Below are 25,526 nucleotides of genomic sequence, written 5' to 3'. Positions count from 1 at the left end.
TTTGCTTATATTTCCTTACCCTACATTCAGGTTTGGGAGATTTGGGGGGTATAGAGGGTCTTCCTTGGAATCTCAAAAACATGCTTATTCTACCTGCTAATAATCTTAAATAGTTTTTGAAAAAAGGCAGAGTATACATTTTTAATGCTCCACACCCCCAAATCCAGTTAATATTAATGTCTTGATCTCTTACTAGATCTGTTCTTGGTCTGACCTGCACTTACAGTAAGTCTAACTGGAATCAGAATTTCCCACATATCCTCCCTGTTCTGAGACCAGTACCCTGGCCTTAGCCACAGTTCCCAAGTTTTTCCCAAAGAAGAATGTAGGTTGCACTTAGAGGCCTTATTTTGAGGTTAAGAAACTATCCTGAGTTTTTTTTTTTTTTTTAAGTTATTTGGTTGCACCTGGTCTTAGTTGCGGCAGGCGGGCTCCTTAGTTGCAGCACGTGTGTTCCTTAGTTGCAGCTCACGGGCTCCTTAGTTGCAGCCGGTGGGCTCCTTAGTTGTGGCTCACTGGCTCCTTAGTTGCAGCTTGCCGGCTCCCTAGTTGTGGCATGTGAACTCTTAGTTGCAGCATGCACGTGGGATCCAATTCCCCGAGCAGGGATTGAACCTGGGTCCCCCACATTGGGAGCTTGGAGTCTTAACCACTGTGTCACCAGGGAAGTCCCTATCCTGAGATTTTTAAGGGAAAAAAGTTCTCCACTTTCACAACTTTAAAGATTTGGTCAGCAGCTAATTAGTTCAGGAGAAGTTAGTTTAGATGTTAACCAAACTATGTATTATATTTTAAAATACCCATCCAATGATTAAAATAAAATGAATACATACTTCTTAAGATAGGCTCTACGACTATAGTTCCAATAACAGAAGCAATTGTTTCCCACCAAAGGATGCACTATTCTGCATGTTTTTAAAACGTAGTGAGTTAAATGGATTTTGTTCATTAATTGCTTAATATAATCTGTCTTCAAAAGCAGATCGGCCGTGTAGTCCCCTCCTTCTTGAGCAGAGCCTGCACACTCACCAGACATTTCCACCCTTAACAGTGTAGCTGCTGTAATGTAGCTAATTTTACCAAGTGCTATTCTCCTAAAGAATAGTATCAGGAGTAGAAGTCATATTTTTAAGTCATTAAGACTCCAACGGTCTCATTTCATTTAGGACACCTTAATTTTTCTCAGGTCATGAATCATGAACATCAGATATTAACACTGCAAAGAAAAAGCATCTTGGATTCCTTTCTTGGAAACATGTTAAAAAAACAAACCAGTTAAGAACCATGGCCAGGAAAATCCTGCCTAACAGCCATAGAACAGAACCTTTCATTCAAAGACAAACTAATTTGTTAAGAGCTCAAAAGATCAGCCAAACATGGAGAAGAAAAGGCTAGGAATGAAGTAGACTAGGAATGCAGGCTGTTCTTTTCTGTAGATTCAGGAAGAGCAAAACCTTTCCGGAAAATCTTACAAAAGAAGAGAAAGTTGAGATATGATTACTAGGTTTATTATTTTATTCACTCCCTATGCATTTATTGATTGCTTATGGTGAGTTGGGTACAATGCAGAGCTTAGAAAAAAAGATCAATCAGATACAAATCTTGTGTTCAAGAAGCAGACATATGGAAGGAAGTGGGTAAGATTTGTTCTGTATGGCCCCAGAAAAAGAGACCAGTATCCATGGCTGGAAGTTACATTATAAAGAACTTTCTAAGAATTAAACTGTTGCAAAATTGAATAGCCTGCAACTCACATGTCATCAATGGCAGCCTTCAAACAGAAACTGGTTGTCCTAACCAGGAGCAGGAATCAAGCATCAGTGAAAAAAATATTGATAAGATGGTCTCTGTCTTAAGTACTTTCATGAGAGTGACTTCCTGTCTTCACTAGAAAGCAGAGAAGAAAACTACACACCTTTTTAATACCCAAGTGACATAATTCTATTCTGAAGACTGAGAATTAATCATATCTACTTTAAAACTATCTGAAATTCAGGTAGCTCTTCCTCTCCTCCAATTTTTCAGTTTTTTAATTGTTCTCTCTATATTAGGCTTTGTGTTTCTCAAAAATCCAATTCGTGCTTCGTACTCTTTTTCTTCTAGCAGCAAGAGCCTAGCTTTGTATAACACCAGTCAGGATATAACAGCTTTACTGGAATACATTCATTGGTTTGATTTCAGCACAATATTTACAGGATGGCTGGAAAAAAATTATTAACTAACTGAAATGTTTATTGCCTAATATACTGAGATCAATAATAACTTTAATGAAAAGCTGAAATAACTGTTGTAATATGTAATGCTACATATGGCAAATTGAAAAAACCTCCACATGCAAGTAAATATGTAATCTAACAAAGTTTTGAAAGGATTAAAAAATTTTTAAATGACTGAGAAGCAAAAATAAGAAGGATAGGGGCTTTTTCTTGAAACTAAAACACTTTTACAGTCACGTAAGTGATCTGAAAATATCCTAGAATGATGTTTGTCTTAATGTAACCGCATTTCACATAACATGGTAAGAAAATTATTTATAATCCAGGTAATTTTCTAAATTCCTCTTGGTCCCAGGGGAAGCCATTCCTGCAGCTTTTCCTCAGTGTAAGGTTACCTCTCCACAAGGTTTGTGTTACCTTCAGATATATCAGTAGTATACGCTTACTCGTGTAATTTACATATTTGTTCAACATGTGTCCAATTTTCTTTTTAAAATTATTTATTTGTTTGTTTATTTAGTTATTTTTGACTGCATTGGGTCTTCGTTGCTGCGCGCAGGCTTTCTCTAGTTGCGGCGAGCAGGGGCTACTCTTCGTTGCGGTGTGCAGGCTTCTCATTGCAGTGGCTTCTCTTGGTGTGGAGCATGGGCTCTTGGCGCATGGGCTTCAGTAGTTGTGGCACAGGGGCTCAGTAGTTGTGGCGCATGGGCATGTGGGATCTTCCCAGACCAGGGATCAAACTCGTGTCCCCTGCACTGGCAGGCGGATTCTCAACCACTGCGTCACCAGGGAAGTCCCTGTCCAATTTTCTCTATCTCTTTATAGCAGTTCACTTTGGGGTGTCTTAGATTATAAGCTCCCAGTAACAGAAATGTCTCATAGAAAAGAGCTGAGTGATGGATAGCTGTTTTATATATATACCTTTGGAGTGGTGACTACATTAATGATCAAATAAAATGATTCATTATTTCATTATTTTAAACTGCTTATTCTCTAATTCAAAGTGATGATTTATGTATGTAGTACAAAATCAAAGCATGGCATAGCGAAATGCTTAAAATTCCTTAAGTGGAAACGGCATGCCAGTCTAAAAAAGGTACAAAAGCAAAGGAATTTATAAAAATCAAACCAATAGCTAAGAGTACTATGTAGCTGTAGTATATTTTTTTTAAATTATTTTATTTATTTTTGGCTGCGTTGGGTCTTCTCTGCTGCATGCGGGCTTTCTCTAGCTGTGGTGAGCGGGGGCTACTCTTTATTGAGGTGCGCGGGTTTCTCATTGCGGTGGCTTCTCTCTGTTGCGGAGCAGGGGCTCTAGGCACGCGGGTTTCAGTAGTTGTGGCACGCAGGCTCAGCAGTTATGGCTCGCGGGCTCTAGAACACAGGCTCAGTAGTTGTGGTGCACGGGCTTAGTTGCTCCACAGCATGTAGGATCTTCCCGGACCAGGGCTCGAACCCGTGTCCCCTGCATTGGCAGGTGGATTCTTAACCACTTCGCCACCAGGGAAGCCACTATGTAGCTGAATGCAAGTGGTACAGTGACACAGTTGACACAGTAAAGACAGATGTGCTCTATCCTCTTCATAGCTCAAAGAGAGTAAATGAAGAAAACGTAGATACATCCATACAGGATATCTTTCCTGGATGAGAATGAGAGGGACATCTACAGCGACATGATCCCAAGAACAAATACTTGTCTCTGAGCAAGGCACAGTGCTAGGTGCTGTGAGACAGGTAAGAAGGGTGCTGTTCATATTAGCCAGGTTACTTAACCTCTCTGAGCCTTCATTTCTGATCCATCAAATGGAGAGTATAATCTTGTAACACAGCTGTGAAGAGGAAGAGGGCAAGGATGGAAAGCCCCTAACCAAGTGATCAGCTCACAGTGGTAGTTGTACTTGGTACAGTGATGACGACCAGGATGGTGACAGCATCAGCAACAAAGGCAATGGCTAATGGCTGTTCTTGCCCTCAGAGAGTCCTCACCAGGGATGCTGTGTACACTTGCGTATACATGCTTGCCCTTCTGCATTCATGCTGAGCCTTGCCATGGATTTTTCCTGCAGACTGTAAGTGTGGCCTCTGGCCCCTTCTCAACGTAGGTTCTAGGAACCAACAAACTGAAGTTTTCACAAAACATGACACTTATCTGCTATCCTGACTTTAGAGCATGGTTGTGAAGATATAACCGAGGTTCTAGGAACCAACAAATTGAAGTTTTCATAAAACATGACACTTATCTGCTATCCTGACTTTAGAGCATGGTGGTGAAGATACAACCGACAGTTAACAGTCACCCAAGTCTTCCTCTGTGTCAAGCACTCTTCTAGATGTTTTATACGTGTTAAGTTCTCTAATCCTCTCGACAACCCTGTGATGGAGGTACTGTTATTAGCGCCACTTTTTGGATGAGAAGACGTGGCATGTTCACGTGAAACGTTAAGTGGCTATCCCTTACAGTAATTCTAGAGCCACAAGGCAGTTTTAATCACCTGTCAAAATAGTTGTATGGGTGCTAACTGGTATAAATTCAAAAGAAAAAGAGAAAAATTATGCTTGTGTGATCTGAGAACGTTTCACAGAGAAGGAAGAAATTAAAGCTGAAGAATGAGTAGGACCTGCTCAGGCAGAGAAGACAAAGGTATTACAGGTGAAGGAAAGAATGTGGACAAGGTTACAGAAACGGGAAAGCAGGATGGAAGAACAGCTGGACCGGGCTGGGGAGGGGGGGAGAAGGGAAGGTGGTTTCAGGTCAGAAAATGAAAGACAAAGCTGGAAAGTCAGGTGAGAACCCCAGTGGGAAAGGTTTGGAATCTCAGGGCATCTGCCTGAGTTCATTATGCCCAAGGACATTGCCAAGCAGGGCCTGCGCACAGGTGGTCACCTGAGCACGGTGAATTTAAGGGTCTCGAAAGCCTCTAACAACAACAATCTCTCCACTACCAGTTTCACCAAGTACCTGAAATTCCAAACTGGAGTTAACATACTGATCGTCTGTATTTGACATGATTGGCTAGGTTCAACCTAAAGCTCCAGTGAGCATCAGAAACACCTGGGAAGCCTGTTGCAGCACAGATTGCAAAGCCCCACACCCCAGAGTTTCCAACTCAGTCAGGGTGGGGTGAGGCCCAAGAATTTGCATTTCTAACAAATTTCCAAGTGACGCTTGATGCTACTGGTCCAGGGGCCACACTTTGGGAACCACTGACCTAAAAGAATAGACTGCAGAATGGGTAAATTCTGATTGCGGACAGAAAAATTCTGCATGGGGTAATCTTAAATAATAACTCACATTCCTACAGTTACAGCAAAGGCAATAATTCATTAATAAAAAGTCAGCTACAGAACTGCAAAGAAGAGGAAAAAGGGTCTCTCAGGAGTTAATAAAATGACAACAACATTAACTAGTCTTCTAGTGAAGCGCTAATTGCTGTCAGGTTGATAAAGTCTGTATAATAAAAGGTCTTATGTTTAGTTTTGAGTTCTGTGTCAATTTCAAGATTGTATTTTCTATCTCACACGGGTATCTCCCCCTTTATATAAAAAGTTACTGAGAGTTCCTTTCCTTACGATCAGTTTTGATATTTTGATCTTCTCTCTTTACCTATAAATATTTATACTGTGGGAAAGTTTTGAAACTTGAATTTATCTGGCTTTCAACATTTCTACAACAGTCAAATTTGGTAGGAAAAAAGATTTTTTTAAATAAAGGGAGTGGGGCCTTGCAAAAGTCAAGGCAATTGAAGAAAGGGCCTCATATTTCACCTTTTGAGGATTCTGCTTCCTTTTCATTCTTTTGGGGAAATAAAAAGGAACCATGTTTCCTTCATATCTCATACTTAAATCTGGTTTCCTACTCTCAGTTAAATATCAACAGATTTCAAGTTAACACAAATGCTTGCAGGTTTCCATCTCTCCGACAGAAAAAAGTACCAGGTATAGACATGCCTGGTTCATGCTGTGAAGCTGATGAACCACTCGTGTGGGGACTGCTCTCCTCTGGGTACGTGGTTGGAAAGAGGACACTGGGATCCACAGTGTCTTCCTCTGCCCTCGCCACTCCCTGCTTCAATTTCTGCCTAAGCAGTTTGGTTTGATCTCAGCTCATCTGGAATTTACCAAAAAGATACAATAATGGCTTCTTTTCTTACCTTCGGTATATGCCCTTAAGACCATATTATTTTTTTCCTGTTGAAAACTTCTTTTTGTAACAAAAAATAAATAATGCTCTGTAAGTAAATCTGCAACCAACAAAAACAAGCTAAATTACCACTGAAAAACCTGTAGCACTGCTATGAGAAAGCAACGTAGAAGTAAACATTAAACATTTTGAAAGCACATATTGAGACTGAAAAATTTGTGATTTGTGACATACTGAAGAGGTTTATAAAACTTAATTCACTTGAACATCCTTAGAAAGTGACAAAGGTTGTCAGAGCTATGAGTTTTTTGAGTTTTTTTCCTGTAAATATATGGGTTACACTGTGTTTACATTTGTCAAAACTTAGTGATATGTGTATTTCAATGTATGTAAATTTTACCTTAAAAGAAAAGAGAACTGCAAACACATAATGAACTCTGGTAATGATATGCATGCTAAAGTATTTAGGAGGAAACCATTGACACCTGCAGCTTATCTTGCAATGCATCAAAATGGATTGATGGATGGAAGAATACATAGACAAACATGTGATAAAGCAAGTATTTATGTTAATAACAGATCCTAGATGGCAGACATACAGATGTTCATTTTTACCCTTTCAACTTTTCTTCATGTTTGAAAATTTTCATAATAAAGTGTTATGTTCTTAAAAAAGAAATATGAGATCATAGAAAAATATGAAAAACGGAAAGTATAAGAAAAAGAAAAACACCACACAGACACCTGCGATGATATTATATACCTTATTTTGTAACATTTTTTACCACTTAGCAATATATTATGAGCATTTTCCTAGCTCTTTAAGTATTCTTCCAAATGCAATGGAATTCCATTATACAGATGTAGCATAATTTTTTTCATCTTTATTGACGTATAATTGACAAGTAGAATTGTAATATATTTAAAGTATACAACATGATGATGTCAATATACATATGTATATTGTGAAAGGATTCTCAAGATCAAGTTAATTAACACAACCGTCATCTTTCACATTTACTTTTTTGGGAGGGTGGCAAGATGTAGCCTAATTTAAAAGATAATTTGTTGTAGGACACTTGAGTTGTTTCTAATTCTTCATTATTTATTTGAGATAAGCAACCTATTATATCCTTCTTCCTGCATATCTCTGATTACTTCCTTAGGATAAAGTCCTAGAAGTAAAATTTCTGGCTCAAAGGACGGAAACATTTTAATATTTTTGATATATTTTGCTAAACTCTTCTCCAAAACATGTATCAATTTACATTTCTAACAGGAGTGTATCACATATCATAGCTATCCAGATGTATGATATTAAAATTTTAATTAAATGCTCCCATAAATAAAATTTATCTATAACCATTCTTTCTCCCAGAAGAACAAAGGCTCTTTTTAAAAGAGTCTACAATAAGCAAACCTAGTACCCAAATCTTGGTTTCTAAATATCATACTCCCAAATCAGGTACCCTGAATCAGGGCTTCCTGAAGAAATACCTGACTCCAGGAATGGAACTGAGACTGGAACATCTTTTTGTGCCAGGGAGTATGAAAAGGCTAAAAAAATGATGAAGAAGTATCAAAAAGACATAGGAGCCAAATTTAAGGACTCCTACTTGCTAAATCGGGGACAATTTAAGCATGAAAGTGAATAACGATAGTAATGAACTATAACATTTTGAATTTGAAAAAGAATCCGTAAGTCTACAATGAAGCAATAAATAAATGAATGAATGAATGAATAAGTGAAAAGTAAGGAAACAAGGAAGAAAGGCTCTCATTTATGCTAGAACCTTTTGCTTTCTACACAGTAACTGTCATAATAATATTTGATTCGAACAAGAATCACCAATGGATGCTAAAAACATTGTGTAGTGTTTGTTGAGGGAAGATATTTACATAACCTCAAAGTATCTACCAATAGCTTAATTATTAATTACAAAGAGAAAACAGGTATTTTACTGGGGAGATATTGAGTGAGTCCCTCTTAATCAAGGGTTCAAAATTAATATCACCTATAATGCAACAAACTGACATCGGAGGTCTTCCATTAAGACACGCCAGGGGCACATGTCCTACATAACATTCCTACCAAGACTACCTAACTTTAAACTAGGCAAGAGGGAGGGAAAATCAGATAAAGTCCAAATGAGGGACATTCTACAAAACTTTCCAGCACACTTCAAAAATGTCAAAGTGTAAAAGACAAAGAAAGGCAGAGAAACTGTTACAGATTAAAACAGACTAAGTAGATATATCACTAAATACAGTATGTCAGCGGTCCCCAACCTTTTTGGTACCAGGGACCAGTTTCGTGGAAGACAACTTTTCCACAGACTGGGGGTGGGGGGGATTGGTGGGGGGTGGTTTCGGGATGATTCAAGCACACTACATTTATTGTGCACTTTATTTCTATTATTATTATATCAGCTCCACCTCAGACCATCAGGCATTAGATCTCGGAGGTTGGGGACCCCCCTGAAGTATGTGATCCTGGACTGGAACCTGGGTTGGGGAAAAAAATGCCATAAAAAGCCATTACTGGGACAATTGGCAAAATTTGAAAATAGACTCGTATAATAGGTAAAAGTTTTGATAGTTGTATTACAGTTGTGTTCTCGGGAGAAGCTGAAGTATTTAGGGATAAAGGAACATAGCATCTGCAATTTACTCTCACGTTCAGTAAAAAATAAAATATGTATGAATATGTATAAATCAATAATATATAAAGAGAAAGCAAATGTTGCAAAATGTTAATTAGTTGTGATTCTAGGGGAAGGATATGTTAGAGTTCATGGTACTCTCCTTGTAGTTTTTCACTAGGTGTAAAAGATTTTTAAAAATGAAGTTTTACAAGATATGGAAGCAACCTAAGTGTCCATCAAAAGATGAATGGATAAAGAAGATGTGGTATATATACACAATGGAATACTACTCAGCCATAAAAAAGAATGAAAATTTTGCCATTTGCAACAACATGGATGGTCCTAGAGGGTATTATGCTTAGTGAAATAAGTCAGAGAAATCAAATACTGTTGCTATCACTTATATGTGGAATCTAAAAAATAAAACAAATGGATATTAAAAAAATTAAGTTTTAAAGAACTACCAAGATTTTAAGTAAATGCCATTTTTCTAAATCAGAAAAGTAACATATACTCACTAAACTAGAGGTCTACAAATAAAGCAAAAATAAACAGCATTCCTCTATACTCTCACATAAGCAAAGTTAGAGTTTTGAATATATTTTCTCCACCTTTCACAAAACATATATTTAATCAGATATTAGGTCATTCTTAAAGAGTTCCATGAGCGAGCTACAAACATATTAGTAAATGTTCCATCACTTCTAAAATTCATTGGCAAAAATGACCAAGTGACACAGGACTGAATCTATAAAGTGGAAAAAATCCAGAGTTTATTACCTTTATCTTTTCACTGGGAAAACATCTAGCCACCAAGGCAATACATAGTTCATAAAGTATAAGAAACATTTACATAAGAAATGCATATTTCCTTTCCAATAACTGCCAACCCCTAGCCAAAATTATTTACATCTTAAACGCATGTTAAGTCAGTAAGTGTGGGGATGCTTTGCAATAACTTACCGTGTCTCTTTATCACTGACAGTCACTGATTAAATCAAGCCCCAAAGCTGAAACTGAGTTTCTGTTTTTCCTACTTAGAAGTTTATGAGGTATGCTCCTGCAGTTTACTGTAATCAACTCCAATTCTGAATGATACTCAGGTTAAATATCTACACAAGAGCAGGATTTGGCAGTTTCCAGTTCCTGCTTTCACCCCTGTGCTTTCGTATGTCATTTTCCTGGCTTTGTCAAAGACAGTAAAAAAAGATATTGGGTATGGATGGGGGTGGAGTGAATGGGTTGCAATTATTGTCTTCCTGTCAAAATCTATTTCATGTCTCATAAAGTCTTTCTCACATCCAACAATCACATAAGAACATGTTCATTGTACTGAAGTTGCATGATGCTTAAAAATATTAGCATACATATACACTTCTTTGAATATAAATTTGATGGAACTGGTTTATTTTCTGTTCTTAGCTGGTCAACTAGAGGTTTCAGAGTTAAAAACTGGAGAACAGGGGGTCTGATCTGGATTTCACCTGCCCCTATTGGGGCAGCTTAACATGTTTCTCAAAGCTCTATTTCCCAACCTACAGAATGGGTACAATAATGCTTGCCTGTAAAGGGCTTAAGAGTTCACTAGATAAAAAAAGCTAGGTTCAAGTCCAGAGTAAGAAATGGCTACTATTATTATTATTATTCAAGTCCAGAGTAAGAAATGGCTACTATTATTATTATTATTTGGCTACTATTTAAAAAATTCGTTGATCAAGAAATGAGGGGAAGGAAACTTCTTCTACATAGTGCCCTTCGGTTTGGGGCACACATTGGCTTTAAAAGCTATCACTTCTTAATGCTTTCCACAACCTACAGATACACCAAGGCAGAGATATCTTAGTCCTTCTGACTTGGCTTCAACAATCGGAAACACAGATGGTGATCACACAGTCACACAGCAGTGCTGGGATGAAATGCTACATAGTGCTTTCCATTTGGGTTTCCGTCTCCAATCAATTGCTATGGTTCACTGGCAGCGGTTAATGAAAAAAATGAAATCATTCAGGGAGATGAAAAGATATTTATGGAAAAGTTCACTTCAAAAAGATATTGAAAAGAACAATAATAAGCCAAAACAGGACATAAATAGAAATGACCAAAGCAAACTCCAGAGGGTAACTATTAAAAGTTATCAATGCCCTGAGCCCCTGCAGGTCAGCTCCACAACTAGCTTTATTGTGGAGTTTAGGTACCAAACTGAATGTGGGGATGATGTGTCACTTTCCTAAGAAAGATAAAGGGCCTGTGTATAAGTTTTGGGCTTGACTAGGACCAGCACAAATCCCAGATTCTGAAAGTTAAGACCTTTTTCCCATTTTACAACTAGGCCAGCTCTCTGTCTAGCATCTTTATTAAACAAAGTCCATCACTTTGGGCTTCAAGTAGAGGTGAAATGCAAGAAGCTGGTATTGCTTATATTTCAGTAGAAAAATAATGCTTTTTGTTTTTCAAAAGACAACTCCTGAGGACCACAAATTAATGGACAGAAAATGGAAAGGGGATGAAAACTTTACACACTGCTCTTTACTGACCCCTCTTGGCTGACCCAGGGAAAAGCCTGAAGCCTGGGAAGGCCTGAAAGCTCACCTCCCCTGGAGAGAGCTCAGAGAACATTCGGTCTTTCACGCCATGGAAAGAAATCCTCAGTTCAGATGACCCCTAGTAAAATTCAACCCTACAGCACACGTGGCATTGATTGCTATTTATGGAGTTCCCAGAATGGAAACTGGGAAACGGCCTCATGGATCAACCCCAAAGGCTCTGCTAGGTCCCTGGTGGCCTGTGACCTCTGACTCTAGGTTGAAAAGCTTGCATAAGCGCTATCGCGACCACTTCTGATAGCAGGAAAAGACCTTACCTCTTTCTCTATCTTGAGTAGCTTCTTTACGGCCACCTCCTTGTCCTGTGATATCCATTTGGCTCGATAGACACTCCCAAAACTTCCTCCACCGCAGTTTTCGAAAAACTGCAAGTCATCAAATTTAATTTGCACAAAGGAGGTACCGAGAGACGACATCTCATAATGACAAAGTATTATACTTCCACAAAATCTATAGAGGGAAAGGAAAAGAAAGTTGGATTAGAAACATATTAGAATGAAACCTCTGTATTCCACTTTAGCTAACGTACACCAAGTCCTGCAGCACTTCCAGAAAGGGCCTGATGACTTAGGAGGAAGGAAAACAAGAGTATAAAGCAAATCAACATGAAAACACTTACCCTGGCAGCCCATGCAAAATTCAACAGCAACTTGTCCAGACTCTGAAACACTGCTGTCCGCAGAGAAATGGCTCAGATTCCCACCCCCCCACCGACAAAGCCTGCAGCACCACTTCCTGCACATCCCAAGCAGCTCTGCCTAAAGGCTGCTGTGTCACCAGGTCTCCTACCCCAAAGCCCCAACAAACGGGAAGCGTGCCCTAAGCAGCAGGCTTGCACAGCTCTTCTGGCATCTGAGGCACGCCATCTCCCCGTGCTGTACTCACTTCACACAAAATATACATAACCTAAGCATCTGAGCATGCTGGCACAGGAGGGCCCAGATGCTGCAAACTGAACGCGCATTCAGTGTTGGGATTCCAAAAGCAAGCGGTCAGCTTCGGGATGAGAGAAGAGCTGGCCAAGTGTTTTGCAGAAGTGGCTCCCTGGGTTGTATCCTGGAGCAGAACTTAATTAAAGAGCAGAAAATTTGCCCTTGATTACAAAATATATTAAGTCATCCAGAGGACTCTGCCAAGAATGTTTTTAAAAAAAATATTATACTTGTTTCCAGAGGAACTGATTACCTCTCCCAGAGATGATTACAGTGATATTTCCTGCAGTCTAAGGAGTTTTACTATTCTCCAGGTAAGGGGTCATTCTTCACACCCTATACCAAACCATAGATTAGCAGGAAAAACAAAACAAAAACACACTAACAAGAAAACGAAGGTCTAAAATTTTGAACCTGCATGAAAAGCAGAGGGATAAAAAAGTTTGTATACATATTCTTCCCAAACTATAAATCATAATCTTATAATGAGGGAGCAAAAAGACGAATCCATATGTACAGGACATTCTACAAAACAACTCCCTTGGGCTCCTCATAATTGTCAATGTCATGAAACATTAAAAAAAAAAAAAGCAGAGAAACTTACAGCACACAGAGGACTTAAATATGATGACTAAATGCAATGCATAATCACTGACTAGATTCTGGATTCCACCCCCCCCAAACTACAGAAGTTATTAAGATTTTAGGGAAATTTGAATATTAACTATATATTAGATAATATTATTTTATCCATGGCAAATAATGGTATTTTGGTTTTGTAGAAGGATGTCCTTGCTCTTGAAAGATATACTGGGTGATGTATTAAAGTACGATATCTCCAATTTAATTTAAAATGGTTCAATTCCCCCTCACCCTCCAAAAAAAGTGAATGGGTATAGAAAGGGAGGAAGCAAATGCAGCAAAATGTTAAGAACTAGTGAGTCTAGGTGAAAGTTATATGAGCGTTTTACTACTCTTTCCATTTTTCTGTGGAGTTCGATTATTTTCCGAAGAAAAGGGTGGAGGGAGGCAGTTTGCACCTACATAGATTGACAAAATTTCTTCTTAAACAACTTGCAGCTTTGCAGAGTGACGTACACAGTCAGCTCAGAGACCTTAACGTGCAGCTGACTACCCATCCCATTTTAGGAACATCAGGTCACTGAAGAATGCTGATTTCTTAAGAGAAGCCAAACTCAGCTCTACTTTGGGAAGAAGGCAAGAGAGAGGATTGTTTATCCTCTGCAGTTTAAAGATAGTTTAGAGTCTACATAAATAAACATTGTATCCAGATACAGTCTGTACCTATCTGAGTCAACAACTTACCTTACTCACTTTTGCTTCAATTCATATTTAGCTAATTACAGAAAAGAAGGCAAAAAAAAAAAAAAAGATAAAATTTAAGAATGTGCCAAAGGTAGGTACACAGAGCATGCAAATTTGTTCTCATCCGCAAAAAGTTTGTTCAAAAAACGTAGAGAACGAATGTATGGATACCAAGGGGGAAGGTGGGGTAGGAGGAATTGGGAGATTGGGACTGACATATATACACTATTGATATTATGTATAAAATAGATAACTAAACAGGGATCTCTACTTAGTGCTCTGTGGTGACCTAAATGGGAAGGAAATCCAAAAAAGAGGGGATATATGTATACATATAGCTGATTCACTTTGCTGTACAGTAGAAACTAACACAACACTGTAAAGCAACTATACTCCAATAAAAATTAATAAAAAAATAAAATGTCATTAAAAATTAAAAATAAAGATGAAAAAAAGTTTGTTCAACAAAATGCAAAACACCACTTGCAAGAGTTCCTCAGTGTTAAGTATTATAGACACTATATTTTTATTATTCACTTTTATTTTTATCAAAAAAATAGAACTCTCCTTTCCCCCCCCTCCCCACACCCAATGCTCTCTTCAGAGGGAACTAATTTCAACTCGCTTAGGATTTTATTCTGATATTTATATTTCATATGATATTTTTATATCTATATTTCTAAAAATGTCTTTATATTGCTAATTCCTGATTGTCCCATTTTAGTTATTACCTATTAACTTCTCCCTGTGGAAGATAAGGATTTAGTTCTCATATCCCATCCTTTACCTCCTTACATACAAATATGTCACACTTGCCCAATCCTCCCAGCATCCAACTCTACTGTAACGTTTGGTTAAGTCAATATTCACTGTTTACAGTAGTCTGACAAAGTAAACATTATTCCCAAGAGTGCTGAGCAGGACTCAATGAATTTTCCTTTCTTGGATAATTTTTTCTTTCTCCCAGAGTTACTAGTTGTTCTGCTTTTGTTTTCGTTGTTTGCTTAGCTTTTTTTTTTTTTTTTTTAATTTATTTATTATTTTTTTATATTTATTTTTGGCTGCGTTGGGTCTTTGTTGCTGCACGGGGGCTTTCTCTAGTTGCGGTGAGTGGGGGCGACTCTTCATTGTGGTGCGTGGGCTTCTCATTGCGGTGGCTTCTCTTGTTGCGGAGCACGGGCTCTAGGCACACGGGCTTCAGTAGTTGTGGCGTACAGGCTCAGTAGTTGTGGCTCGCGGGCTCCAGAGCACAGGCTCAGTAGTTTGGCACACAGGCTTAGTTGCTCTGCAGCATGCGGGATCTTCCCGGACCAGGGCTCGAACCCGTGTCTCCTGTATTGGCAAGCGGATTCCCAACCACTCTGCCACCAGGGAAGTCCCTGCTTAGCTTTTTATACACCTAAAATGTATTCACCTCATCAAACTCTCCCAAGAACTGCAAAACTCCTCTCAATAAAGTAAAAACATCCGGTAATTTGGCAGGAGGTGGGGCGGTGTTCTATTTTCTCTTGGAGACATTCCTGCTATACCCTTCAACTTCAGTCAATCTAGCTGGAATAGTTGCTCTAGGCCAGACTTGACTGGGACTTCCCCTCCCCATCCTCCTCAGCATTTCCTTCCCCTTTTCCTCTGTGGGAACTCCTGTCCTTGGATCTCCTGGCTTCTCTTTCTTGGTTTATTCCCCTACTTTGACAGTGCACCATCTCCCATTAGCTACCTGAACAGAGTGCCCAGGATGCAATTTTTTGGGAGAATCTGTATGTCTTAAAATGTCTTGATTGGTAGTATGCAATTACAGATAGGAAATAATCTCCTTATAATTTCAAAAGTACAATATTATCTCATACTCAATTAGTTTCTAATGTGTCTGTAGAGCAGCCTGAAGCTACTCTGGTTATTAATTCTTTTTACATTATTTTTTCCTTTTTGAAAGCTTTTAGGACCTTGTAGTCATCCCTGGAATCCTGAAATTAACAGGATATGCTTAGAGGTGAGTCTTTTTCATTCACTGGTGGGATAATCAGTATACTCTCCGTCTGTGACTCATGTCTTTTAATTGCAGAAAATTTCCTTGTGATCTTCCTTCACCACTTATAGCCACTTTTACTTCTTGTCTCTTCCCTCCCCAGACACACAGGAGGACCGATTTGCAGTTCCCAGTACACGCTTTCACATCTCCACACCTCTGCACGGGCTAGTGTCTCTGCTTAGAATGCCTTTCCCTGCCCAGTGATGTCCCTGACCACCTCCTCTGGGCCTCACGAGCAGAGTTAATTCTCCTTCGGTACCACAGCCCCTCTCTTTATCCGTTCATCATTCCCACTTACTTCCCACCAGACTACACATTCTTTAAGGGCAAAAGACACATTTCTATGTACATCTGGATCTTCAGCGCCTACTACGCAGCTAGGTGCATCACACCTTTTCCATTAAAAAGTATGTATTGAATGAATGAATGAATAAATAAACGAATAAATAATTTCTGGCTATTCCTGTTATGCCTTTTGCAGCTGGAAAGATTCCAATCAGACTAAGTAAAATCTGAGAACTATAGTTTTTATAAGTGTCCCCCCCCCCCCCAGAGGATTCTGAAGCAAATCCTGATTTGGAAACAGCTGCCTAGCCTTCTTGGGAGACTGAGATGAGTATATTTGGGCTCTTCAGGATTAGGTGTATCTGAGTCTGGAGGAGGGGGAGAGGAGGAGGAGGAGGAGGAGGAGGAGGGAAGAAATCCTTCCAGAACAAACAGATCTGAACCAGGATGAGATCAATATGAATAAGTCTGAACCCTCTGGTGCAGAGCAAGTCCAGGGAATGTGGATGAACTGAGGCAGGATCAGTGCCATTTGAAACTGACCCAGTGGTGCCAGAGGGAGGCTGACCTCTGAGAAGCATACTTCTCCAGGATCTTCACCCTGAGATGAGGTAACTAGTCAGCTCTTCCCAGAATCACTGTTACTCATTTTGTGATACATCCTGCCTTTTGGAAACTGGCTATGTATGAACGAAACTATATAATTACTTGAGTGTTTTACTGAGACCATAAAAAATTAGGTCCCATCTGATTACCGAAGAGACTAACAATTCTGGGGTGTATGAATACAGGTTTTAACTCCAGTGAGCTTAGCAAAGCATCATGGACATAGCTGAAAAACCTGACTGAGATTCCCATTGTCATCTATGTGACTGTCTGACCGCATATATTTACTTTTCCCTTTGAGCTTTCTCTCCTTTAAAATCATTATTCTAAGAGGATCAACTTATGACCAGAAGAATGGATAAACTGAGTTGCTGATTAATCATACTTAGAGCATCTTGGGGAAGACTGCTACCTGATGAAATTATGTTCTAATTTTTCAGATGTATTCTCCAATGAATAGACTAGAATTTAATAAGAGTCATCTATATAAATGTATTTACATAGTATACCCAATCAAATGATGTTTTCATCCCACCATGTTAAAACAACTGCTTTTACACAAAAAGGCAATTTTTCTCCATGCAATAATTCCCAGTCCTAATTTTGTAGCATCCTAACTTTGGTTTCATAAACTCTCAACACTGTTTTAAATTTTAATGATAAGTATCTATCACAGAGCACTGAAGGGTAAGTTAGAACAGGGATATCACAAAAATGTGTAAGAGGGTGTCAGAACTCTGAAAATATTGAAAATCACTAACTCAGTGGTTGAGTCCAATCATTTGAGTACTTGAGTAGAAAGACTAATTTTTTTTTTTTAATTTTTAAAGATTTCCTTCGGAAACTGCCCGGCCGTCCAGTGGTTAGGACTCCGCACTTTCACTGCCCGGGCCCTGGGTTCAATCCCTGGTCGGAGAACTAACATCCTGCAAGCCACAGGGCGTGGCCAAAAAAAAAAAAATTTCCTTACATTAAAATTTTAAAATATTTTTAAACTATTAATTGCTGAAAGCATATATAGTACTATCAGGTAATTATCAAAAGTGGAGCTATAGGGAGGAAGAAAACCTTATAGGGAGTTATTATTTTACTTTTTAAAGTTTTCAGCCTTCCAGTCCAAAAAAAATGGACTTTTGCCCTGGATTTTAAAAAAAGAAAAAAAACCCCCACAAATTTAGAATTAGATAGATGTGAGTTAGAACTCTGCCTCTACCTCTCAGTAACCTGGAATCAATGACTTTTCTCTCCAGACCCAATAAATGAAATATCCATTCTGTTACCATGTGTCTCAAAATTGATAGTCCAAAAGCTATCAGGTTTGAACAGTGTTATTTGACTTCTTTGATTTAAGTCTCACTTCCAAGTAACAGATACTTCAACACAGACACAGCATGATCCAGGGGAAAGACCCCAGTTAGACAGCTCTAGTAGCAAATCTGAACTGACTAGCTGCCAGGCCTTGGGCAGGGCACTGAGCCTCTCCGGCCTCAGCTTTCTCACTGGCAGTTAACACCCATTCTGTGTAGTTGTTGAGAAGTGGGAGATGCTGTGAAAGGCCTTGCCCAGCACCCCGTATATAATACTCAATAAATGGAAACTATAGTTCTTTAATTATTTTAAGAAATCTTGATATCATAGTTAACCATCTATTTTTTCAGCCTTTGTAGTTAGGTATGCTTTCCTCAATAGTTTTCCTCTCCCTGTTTTTAGAATTGTTTTATATTATATCTTCATTAGTTTTGCAGAACAACTATAAATAATGTATTGTTGATCCTTAAATCCCTATTTTGTGAGCTTCTTTGTGTACGTTTTATTTTTTTTCCCTCACTCCTCTAGTTGCTGCTGTTGATTTTGGCCATTTTTGCAAGATCTATCTTCTCAGCAATATAATTTTCTTTTAAACATTTTTTTCATAAGGAGAATATTTAAGTTATTAAAAGACAATACTTTTATTTTTTGGCACTTTTTAGATACTAGAGTTTCTGGGACCTATTTAGTCAATTATAGCCCTCACTTTGGAAGGGTCTTAGAGTGTACATTTCTGTGGTGGCCATTATCTTCTTTCAGATATTATCTACTGCGTATCAAATAGACTCAAGATACTTGCAAATCTTAATTTAAAAAAATTAAGTCTACTTATAAAAGGATTAGCTTTATTAGAAAAGAACTTTGGACTTTTTCTGGATTTTTCTATCTTTTAGGTTTATATGGGCCTATTATTTCTCAACTCAGATCCTTTTCTACCCCTAATTTACACTACTCTTCTTCCTCTCTTCACAGAAGTTAAAAGTCTATTTTCTGATGCAATATAGAAAAAAAAATTCATTTGTTTTGTCATGACCTGAATATGACCAAAAAAACCCAAAAAACCCCCCTCAGGAAATTCCTTTGCCAAGCTCACTGCCCTAATATTTATTTATGCTAGTATTATTTCAGCCTCCTTAACACAGATTAGTAAATAAACTAATAAAAATGTGCTTTATCACCATGTATATAAAAACAATACCACTTGGATTGCAGGTCTGCAATTATTTTTTTTTTTTCTGCAAGTCTTATTTTCAAAAAAATGGGGAAAGCTCTGGTTTGATGTATTTGTTTATAACACCAAGGTCAAAGATTCAGAGATTCTGTTCCTGAGCAGGATTGCTGTTCTGCTATGATAGATAAGATCTGTAAGACTAGCTAGAGACTAGGTATGAATAGAACTAACTAGTATTGTGTCTACTGTAGCTATGTCCTTCCTTCCTCCAAGGCTGCTACCAGAAAGCAGACTATCTTGTCTAGAACAGGTTGCTGGGCTCAGTGAAGAGGATCTTCAGTCATGGATATCTGAGAGAAGCCAACTTTAACAGTCTAAAAAAACAGAAAAGCTATATTGTTTCACTTTTTTTTTTTCCCCTCTCTCCTTTATCACATAAATAACACAGAACTCTCTAGTTAAAGCACAGGTTAAAATTAAAATGAACTAGTTAAATGAGACATTATTTGTACTTTAATACTTCAGTTAATGAAAGGAGACTTCCATGACATACTTTTCTTGCCAGAAATGTTGTTACTAGAAGCAAAATACAGGAGGAACAGAATGTAGGGGGCAGGGGCACTTATGCCACAGAAATGCCGTGTGTAAATGTGTCTGTGCTCAAACAGAAGCCCAACTAGGAAACTCGAAGTAGGTACAATCCAGGACATGGGTCACTGCAGGGGCTTCTCGTGTTGAATGATTAGAAGCTTCTAGCGTTGAATGATTGGAGGCATGAGGAAGAGAACGGGGCCAGAGTCTGACTAAAGCAAAGGAGCATGGAGAGGGCACATTTCTATGGGCTGGCTGGAAGAGGAATACACAGGTGTTTGGGGATACGGGTGAGGGTAGAGGAGAACGCCTGGTGAGTAAACACGGCTTATTCAGTCAGCAGGCCCACCCATCCCTAGATCCTGCTGCTACTCAGCTCTTATTTCTACTCTAGAACAGTTTTCTGTCAAACAGAAAGTATCTCACCTTCCTGGCTGCTAACAAACAGTACAATTTTGGACAAACCTAGAATGAAGGTTCCCTGAGAAAGGGAAATATGAGAGTTAAAAAGTGGTAACCTTGATGTAACATGAAAAAAAAAAAAATGGGGTCATTAAAACTAGATAAGACCAAAGGAAGACTCTGTAGTATGCATCACTGAGCCAGAGGCAACGCTATCTGTGGACAAAAGTTACAGAAAGAATTTTGGGTTATCAGAGCTGCCCAACAAGGAAATATGCTACCCTGTTTAGTAGTGGGTCCTCCATCACTGAGAGTGTTCAACGGGAGTGTGGGCAGGAGACTAGGAGGGCAGAACGACTAGTTTCACAAAGATCCACTCCAACCCTATGAGTACACCATGACTAACTGACCTCTCCCTTCCCTTCCTAGGGATACAGTCATGAACCTGACACTGAGAGCCCCCTCCCTTGTGGAGGAACACAGTGATCAATATCAGCAATGGGAATAATGGAGATGACTGGGCATCCTCCTAAATTTCTCCTCCCAAACTGGCTGAGAAGGTGAGAGCCATATTTCAGACTTCTATCCTACAACTATCCTCCCCCCTCCTCTCGACTTCCAAAGCAAAGAGCTCTGCTGACCTCAAAAGCCACAGTATGACCACAGGAAAAAAAAAACTCTTTGGATGATGATCTACCCCTATTCTTTTCTCAGCATAATGGAATTGCATTACCCCGTGTGGCGGGCTGGCCTATAAAGCAGAATGGTGCAGTACCATTTACCAGAACCGGGACCATGCTCCTCAAATGTGGGTTATCCCATAGGTGGAGTACCCAGTTCTGAGCAGAAGATGCAGGAATAAACACACGCCTTACATCAGCAATTTTACTTTAAGATTTCACTTTTAAGATTTGGAGGAATAAACTTGCTTAATGTCTGTTTGTATTGGTTTGTTCAATAAAGTCAAACAGTACAGAAGACAATGCCAAAGTCACGTGAATTTTTAAGATTAAATGCAAGATTTGAAAAAAAAGTGCTTGCTGGGCTTCCCTGGTGGTGCAGTGGTTAGGAATCCGCCTGCCAATGCAGGGGACACGGGTTCAAGCCCTGGTCCGGGAAGATCTCACATGCTGCAGAGCAATTAAGCCTGTGCGCCACAGCTACTGAGCCTGTGCTCTAGAGCCCACAAGCCACAACTACTGAGCCCACGTGCCACAACTACTGAAGCCCACATGCCTAGAGCCCGTGCTCCGCAACAAGAGAAGCCCGCACGCCGCAACTAGAGAAAGCCCGCGTGCAGCAACGAGGACCCAACGCAGCCAAATTTATATAAACTAAATGAATTTATTTAAAAAAAAAAAAAGTGCTTGCTTACACTGGGGGTATTTATGGCTATACCTACAGATCCCTGAAGGAATACATTCTTCCCCACTTTTGGTAGAAAAGCTTAATAAGCAAAGATTTCCTCCATGACCTTTAGGCAGTAATCCTTGCCATCTCTTTTTGGTTTTCCTCTATGGAAGTCCAGAGATGAGTCCACAAAGAAGAATGTTGGTCCCTGAAGGCAATCTGTGCTCAAAATCAGTTGTAAGAATGGTTCCAGTGTTGGTCTTCAAGGTCATAATCTTCCACCATTCCTACACCTCCCAAATTCTTCAAATATAAATGCACTAATTTTCAGATTCTCCCCCCAAGAATATTACAAAGCTGTGTATAAACACAGAGGTACCCACAGAGCTGCTTTAGAAATCCTTATGTGCAAAGCAGGAGAATAGCTATGAAAACCTCCTAGCCCTACATACACACGTAAGTATGATTTGGGAACAGGGCAGGCTACCAAGGGCAAGCCTTAGCTGGGAACAAGTGAGACAGGTAGCTTTCTCTGTGTATAACTTGAGAGTGTGGAAAACCCCTTCTCTACCACTCAGTGATGGTGGCTAAAGTTCCTGGCACTGGCTCAAGCATTTCCATGTGCTGTCTCATACCCTTCTGCTCATGAAGCAGGGATTACTGTCCTCAGTTTGCATGTGAGGAAACTGAGGATCAACGGTGTAAAAGTTGCCCAAGCCAACTACCTAACTTAAAGTGACACAACTGAGATTCAAATTCAGGTCTGACTTCAAAGTCATATCATTTTTTCCACCATATCATGTCTTTTTTCCACTATATCATTCTGCCTCCTCCTAATTTGCCTTTTTTTTCTTTAAACAAACCCTTTTCTTATTATAGTTAATTACTAGATTGCTTACCATCCACCTAAAGTTCAATGTGAGGCGTTAATGTGATGCTGGGGTTAGGGTGTCAAATGCGTGGCTGCTTTGTTCTCACAGAATCTTCTACTGTGTTGGGATTACTTAACTGCTATTAGGGCATAATCGATGGTTCAGCTGTCTGTAGGAGGGTCTGACACAAAAGCACCCAGGTATCAGTCAAACCAATCTAAGCTCTAGCATTTATAGCTCTCTTTCCTTAACAGGTACAGTTTTCTGGTCACAGCTGGAAGTCTGCTTATTTGTGTGTAGTGGGGCAAGGTTAACAGCCACAAAAGAAGTAGCCTAAATCTTCCCTGCAGTAAGGCCAAAAGGTGCCTTAGCTGTTCCTATTACATGTAGATAGACAAGACACCCTCCCTGTCAATCTGTCTTGGGTAGAATAAAATGGAAAACAAATGATCCAAATTGATTTTTATTTCCAGCATCTCTGGATACAGATATAAGGCTATCTTATTCCAAGAAGGCCTATATCACCACAAACATCCTTTTCTGGTTTTAAAAAAAAAATCATTGATTCTCTCCTTTCTTTTCTCTGAATCCATCAATTTCTAAAATCAACTGTCCACTTTTCTCTTTCACTCCACACTAATAGTTTCACTCCATGTCTGACCCCTTTTCATGAAACATCACTGTAATTTCTCCAGTGTTTTCTCTGATAACTAGATTATTCACTCCATGCCCCTGTTAACTCCTGTTTATAATTTTGTAGCCCTATCAGTTTCACTGCTCATTCCGGATAGGCACTCAGCCAATATACTGCCAATAACACTCACTCGTGTGCTAACTTAAAATACACAGCTTAGCCTGCCAAGTTTCCTTATTTGGCAAGAAGGTCCCTGAGTTCCCAAGATCTTTGACCATCCATTTTTAGATCCAAATCCTCAGTGCTTAATATTTGGATATTTCTCTCTCTCTTTTTAATTTGTCCTTATGTGTTCCCTAAAAGAATAAGAAAAAAAGATCAATCATCTATTTGCTTTCCTAGACAAGAACAAAATGTCCTTGCCATTATGGTCATTTACTCTGGAATTATTACCACTAAAACTTTTGATATAAACAATATTTTCCAGTTTAAAAAAACTCCCATAATAATCTCAAAAAAGTTATAATAAAAATTAAATTCTGAAAGATTAAAATAAACAGTACACATTGCTCTAAAAGACCATGTTTCTTTATCTTAATTCTCTCTTTCCAAACTAACTAAATTCGCATTCATTTACAACCTCCCAAATCTCTCACTATTGTAGCAGGAACGTAAAACAAAGGCTCCACAAATGACTAAAACTATAATTAAAATGCAGCCATCCCATATTTTTTGAAAATCAAAAAACGACATGAAATTTCATTGTGGAGATGGGCCTACTACAAAGAAGACACTGTCTTGGATTGCTTGTTTATTTTTTGTCTAAATGTGTCTGTAGGTTTGGTTCCACTGAATCCTAGCTGTTCACTTCAACGGAGGTCAGGAAAGCAAGAAGGCTCTCCTAAAACAGCTTTAAGGTTAAAATATGAATATACTTTAACAACCACTGTAGCTCAAAAATCATAGAATTAATTCTGTAAGTCCATTCTAATACACTATCATACATAAGAAGCTGTTTATTGTAATATCACTGGAATAGGACACTAAATGGTGTTGCTTTCATTATTAAAGAAACTAACAAAAGTAGTAATTAAGTTTCCCCATAAACACTGCTTATCCAAGACCCAGAGGCGCATCAGAAACATACATTTTCAACAAGCTAACGATTGCCCCACTTTGTAGGAAATTAAATGTCCTCCGGCCAGCTTTGGATTAAAGTTTGTCTGCAAGCCGTCAGGAGCAAGCGAGGCGTGGCGGCCACCTCAGCCTTCACCTCCGGCCTGGTGCAGGACCCCGAGCCCAGGAACCCGGGGAGCCACCGGGTCGGCAAAGCGGCCACCCCGACGCCCGCGGAAGGCACGAGCTCCACGCTGCCCGGGGCAGTGCAGGCGCCGCCGCTCTCGGCGGGAGGCGAGCTCCCGGGCCGGCCGGCAGGAAAGCAGAAGTTAGTGGCCTCTCTTCGCACGCAAGCACCTCTGCCGGGAAGCGGCCTGCACCCTGCGCCGATCTGGGAGATTCGCGCCTCGCCTCCCGAGAGACGCCCGGGTCACCCCCGGCGAGGCCGGCGCTCCACGTCCGGGGAGGGGAGCGGCGGCCGGGAGCCGCCGCCCGCCGGGGCCGAGACCACTGGAGTCTCTCCGGCTGCGCCCCGCTCTTCCCGGCGCCAACTTCTGCCTGGGACCCGTGCGAACTTCCCGAGCCGCTTCCGGCCGTGCAAGGGCGCGGGAACCGAGGACGCCAGCTCCGGGTCGGACAGGGGTGCTCCGTGGAGGCCCTGACCCCGGCAGGGCCTCGGCCCGCGACGCCAGGACGAGTCGCGATCGCGGCGGGCCTGCTCCGCACCCTCACCCCCGCAGCCTCCGGCCTGGCCCCTTACCTGGCTCCCGGGCCGGGCGCGAGCAGCAGCCGGGGGCGCCGAGGCCCCGCGTGCGGCGAGGGCAGGGGCGGCGGCCGGGGTTCGAGAGGACTGCGGCCGGCGCGGCTCCCACGCTTTCCGCCCGAATCAGGAGTTGAACATTCCGCCTCTCCGCCCGCGCCAATGAGGAAGACAGTCACGGCAACAGCACCACCTACCTCCGAGCGCGGAACGGCCGGGCCTCCCTGTCTGCGCCACACACGCCCGCCGGCCCGGCCGCAGCGCAGAAGCGCCAGACAGCGAGGCGGGGGCGGGCGCTCGGGCTCCCAGGCTGCACCCCGAGGGCACCTTGCGCCCCGCGCCCTGGGCCCCTCCCAGGCCGCCGCACCCCTCAGACCGCACCCCATACCGCGGGGGCGCGGGGAGAAGGGGGTGTGCCTCTGCCTCCCTTTGTGCCTTCCCATCTTTTTAACAAGTTAACACCACGTATTCCCTCAACTCATCCTTATCAACAAACATTTACTATGAAAAAGGCGCTGGGATACAAAGACACGGGAGGC

At 40.4% G+C, this 25,526-nt stretch overlaps 1 protein-coding gene across 7 annotated transcripts in view; it reads right to left on the bottom strand.

Annotated features, from left to right (window-relative positions):
- The window catches only part of MAP3K20 (mitogen-activated protein kinase kinase kinase 20), a 169,200-nt gene extending 143,918 nt beyond the window's left edge, over positions 1 to 25,282 (bottom strand). For 2 of the 7 annotated variants that reach the window (XM_036857316.1, XM_036857321.1), the window contains exons 1-2: positions 24,988 to 25,120; positions 11,863 to 12,055 (exon numbers count right to left, since the gene is read on the bottom strand). In XM_036857316.1, coding sequence (XP_036713211.1) covers positions 11,863 to 12,021 — 159 coding nt within the window. In that variant the 5' untranslated portion in view covers positions 12,022 to 12,055; positions 24,988 to 25,120. The other 5 variants (XM_036857319.1, XM_036857322.1, XM_036857317.1 and 2 more) reach the window with 5 other exon arrangements.
- Positions 25,283 to 25,526: the final 244 nt, after the last annotated feature.

This window comes from Balaenoptera musculus, chromosome 7 (assembly GCF_009873245.2).
Source record: "Balaenoptera musculus isolate JJ_BM4_2016_0621 chromosome 7, mBalMus1.pri.v3, whole genome shotgun sequence".
NCBI classification, from domain to species: domain Eukaryota; kingdom Metazoa; phylum Chordata; class Mammalia; order Artiodactyla; family Balaenopteridae; genus Balaenoptera; species Balaenoptera musculus.
Note: the sequence above shows the minus strand (reverse complement) of the source record. Positions and strands in the feature narration are given on the sequence as shown.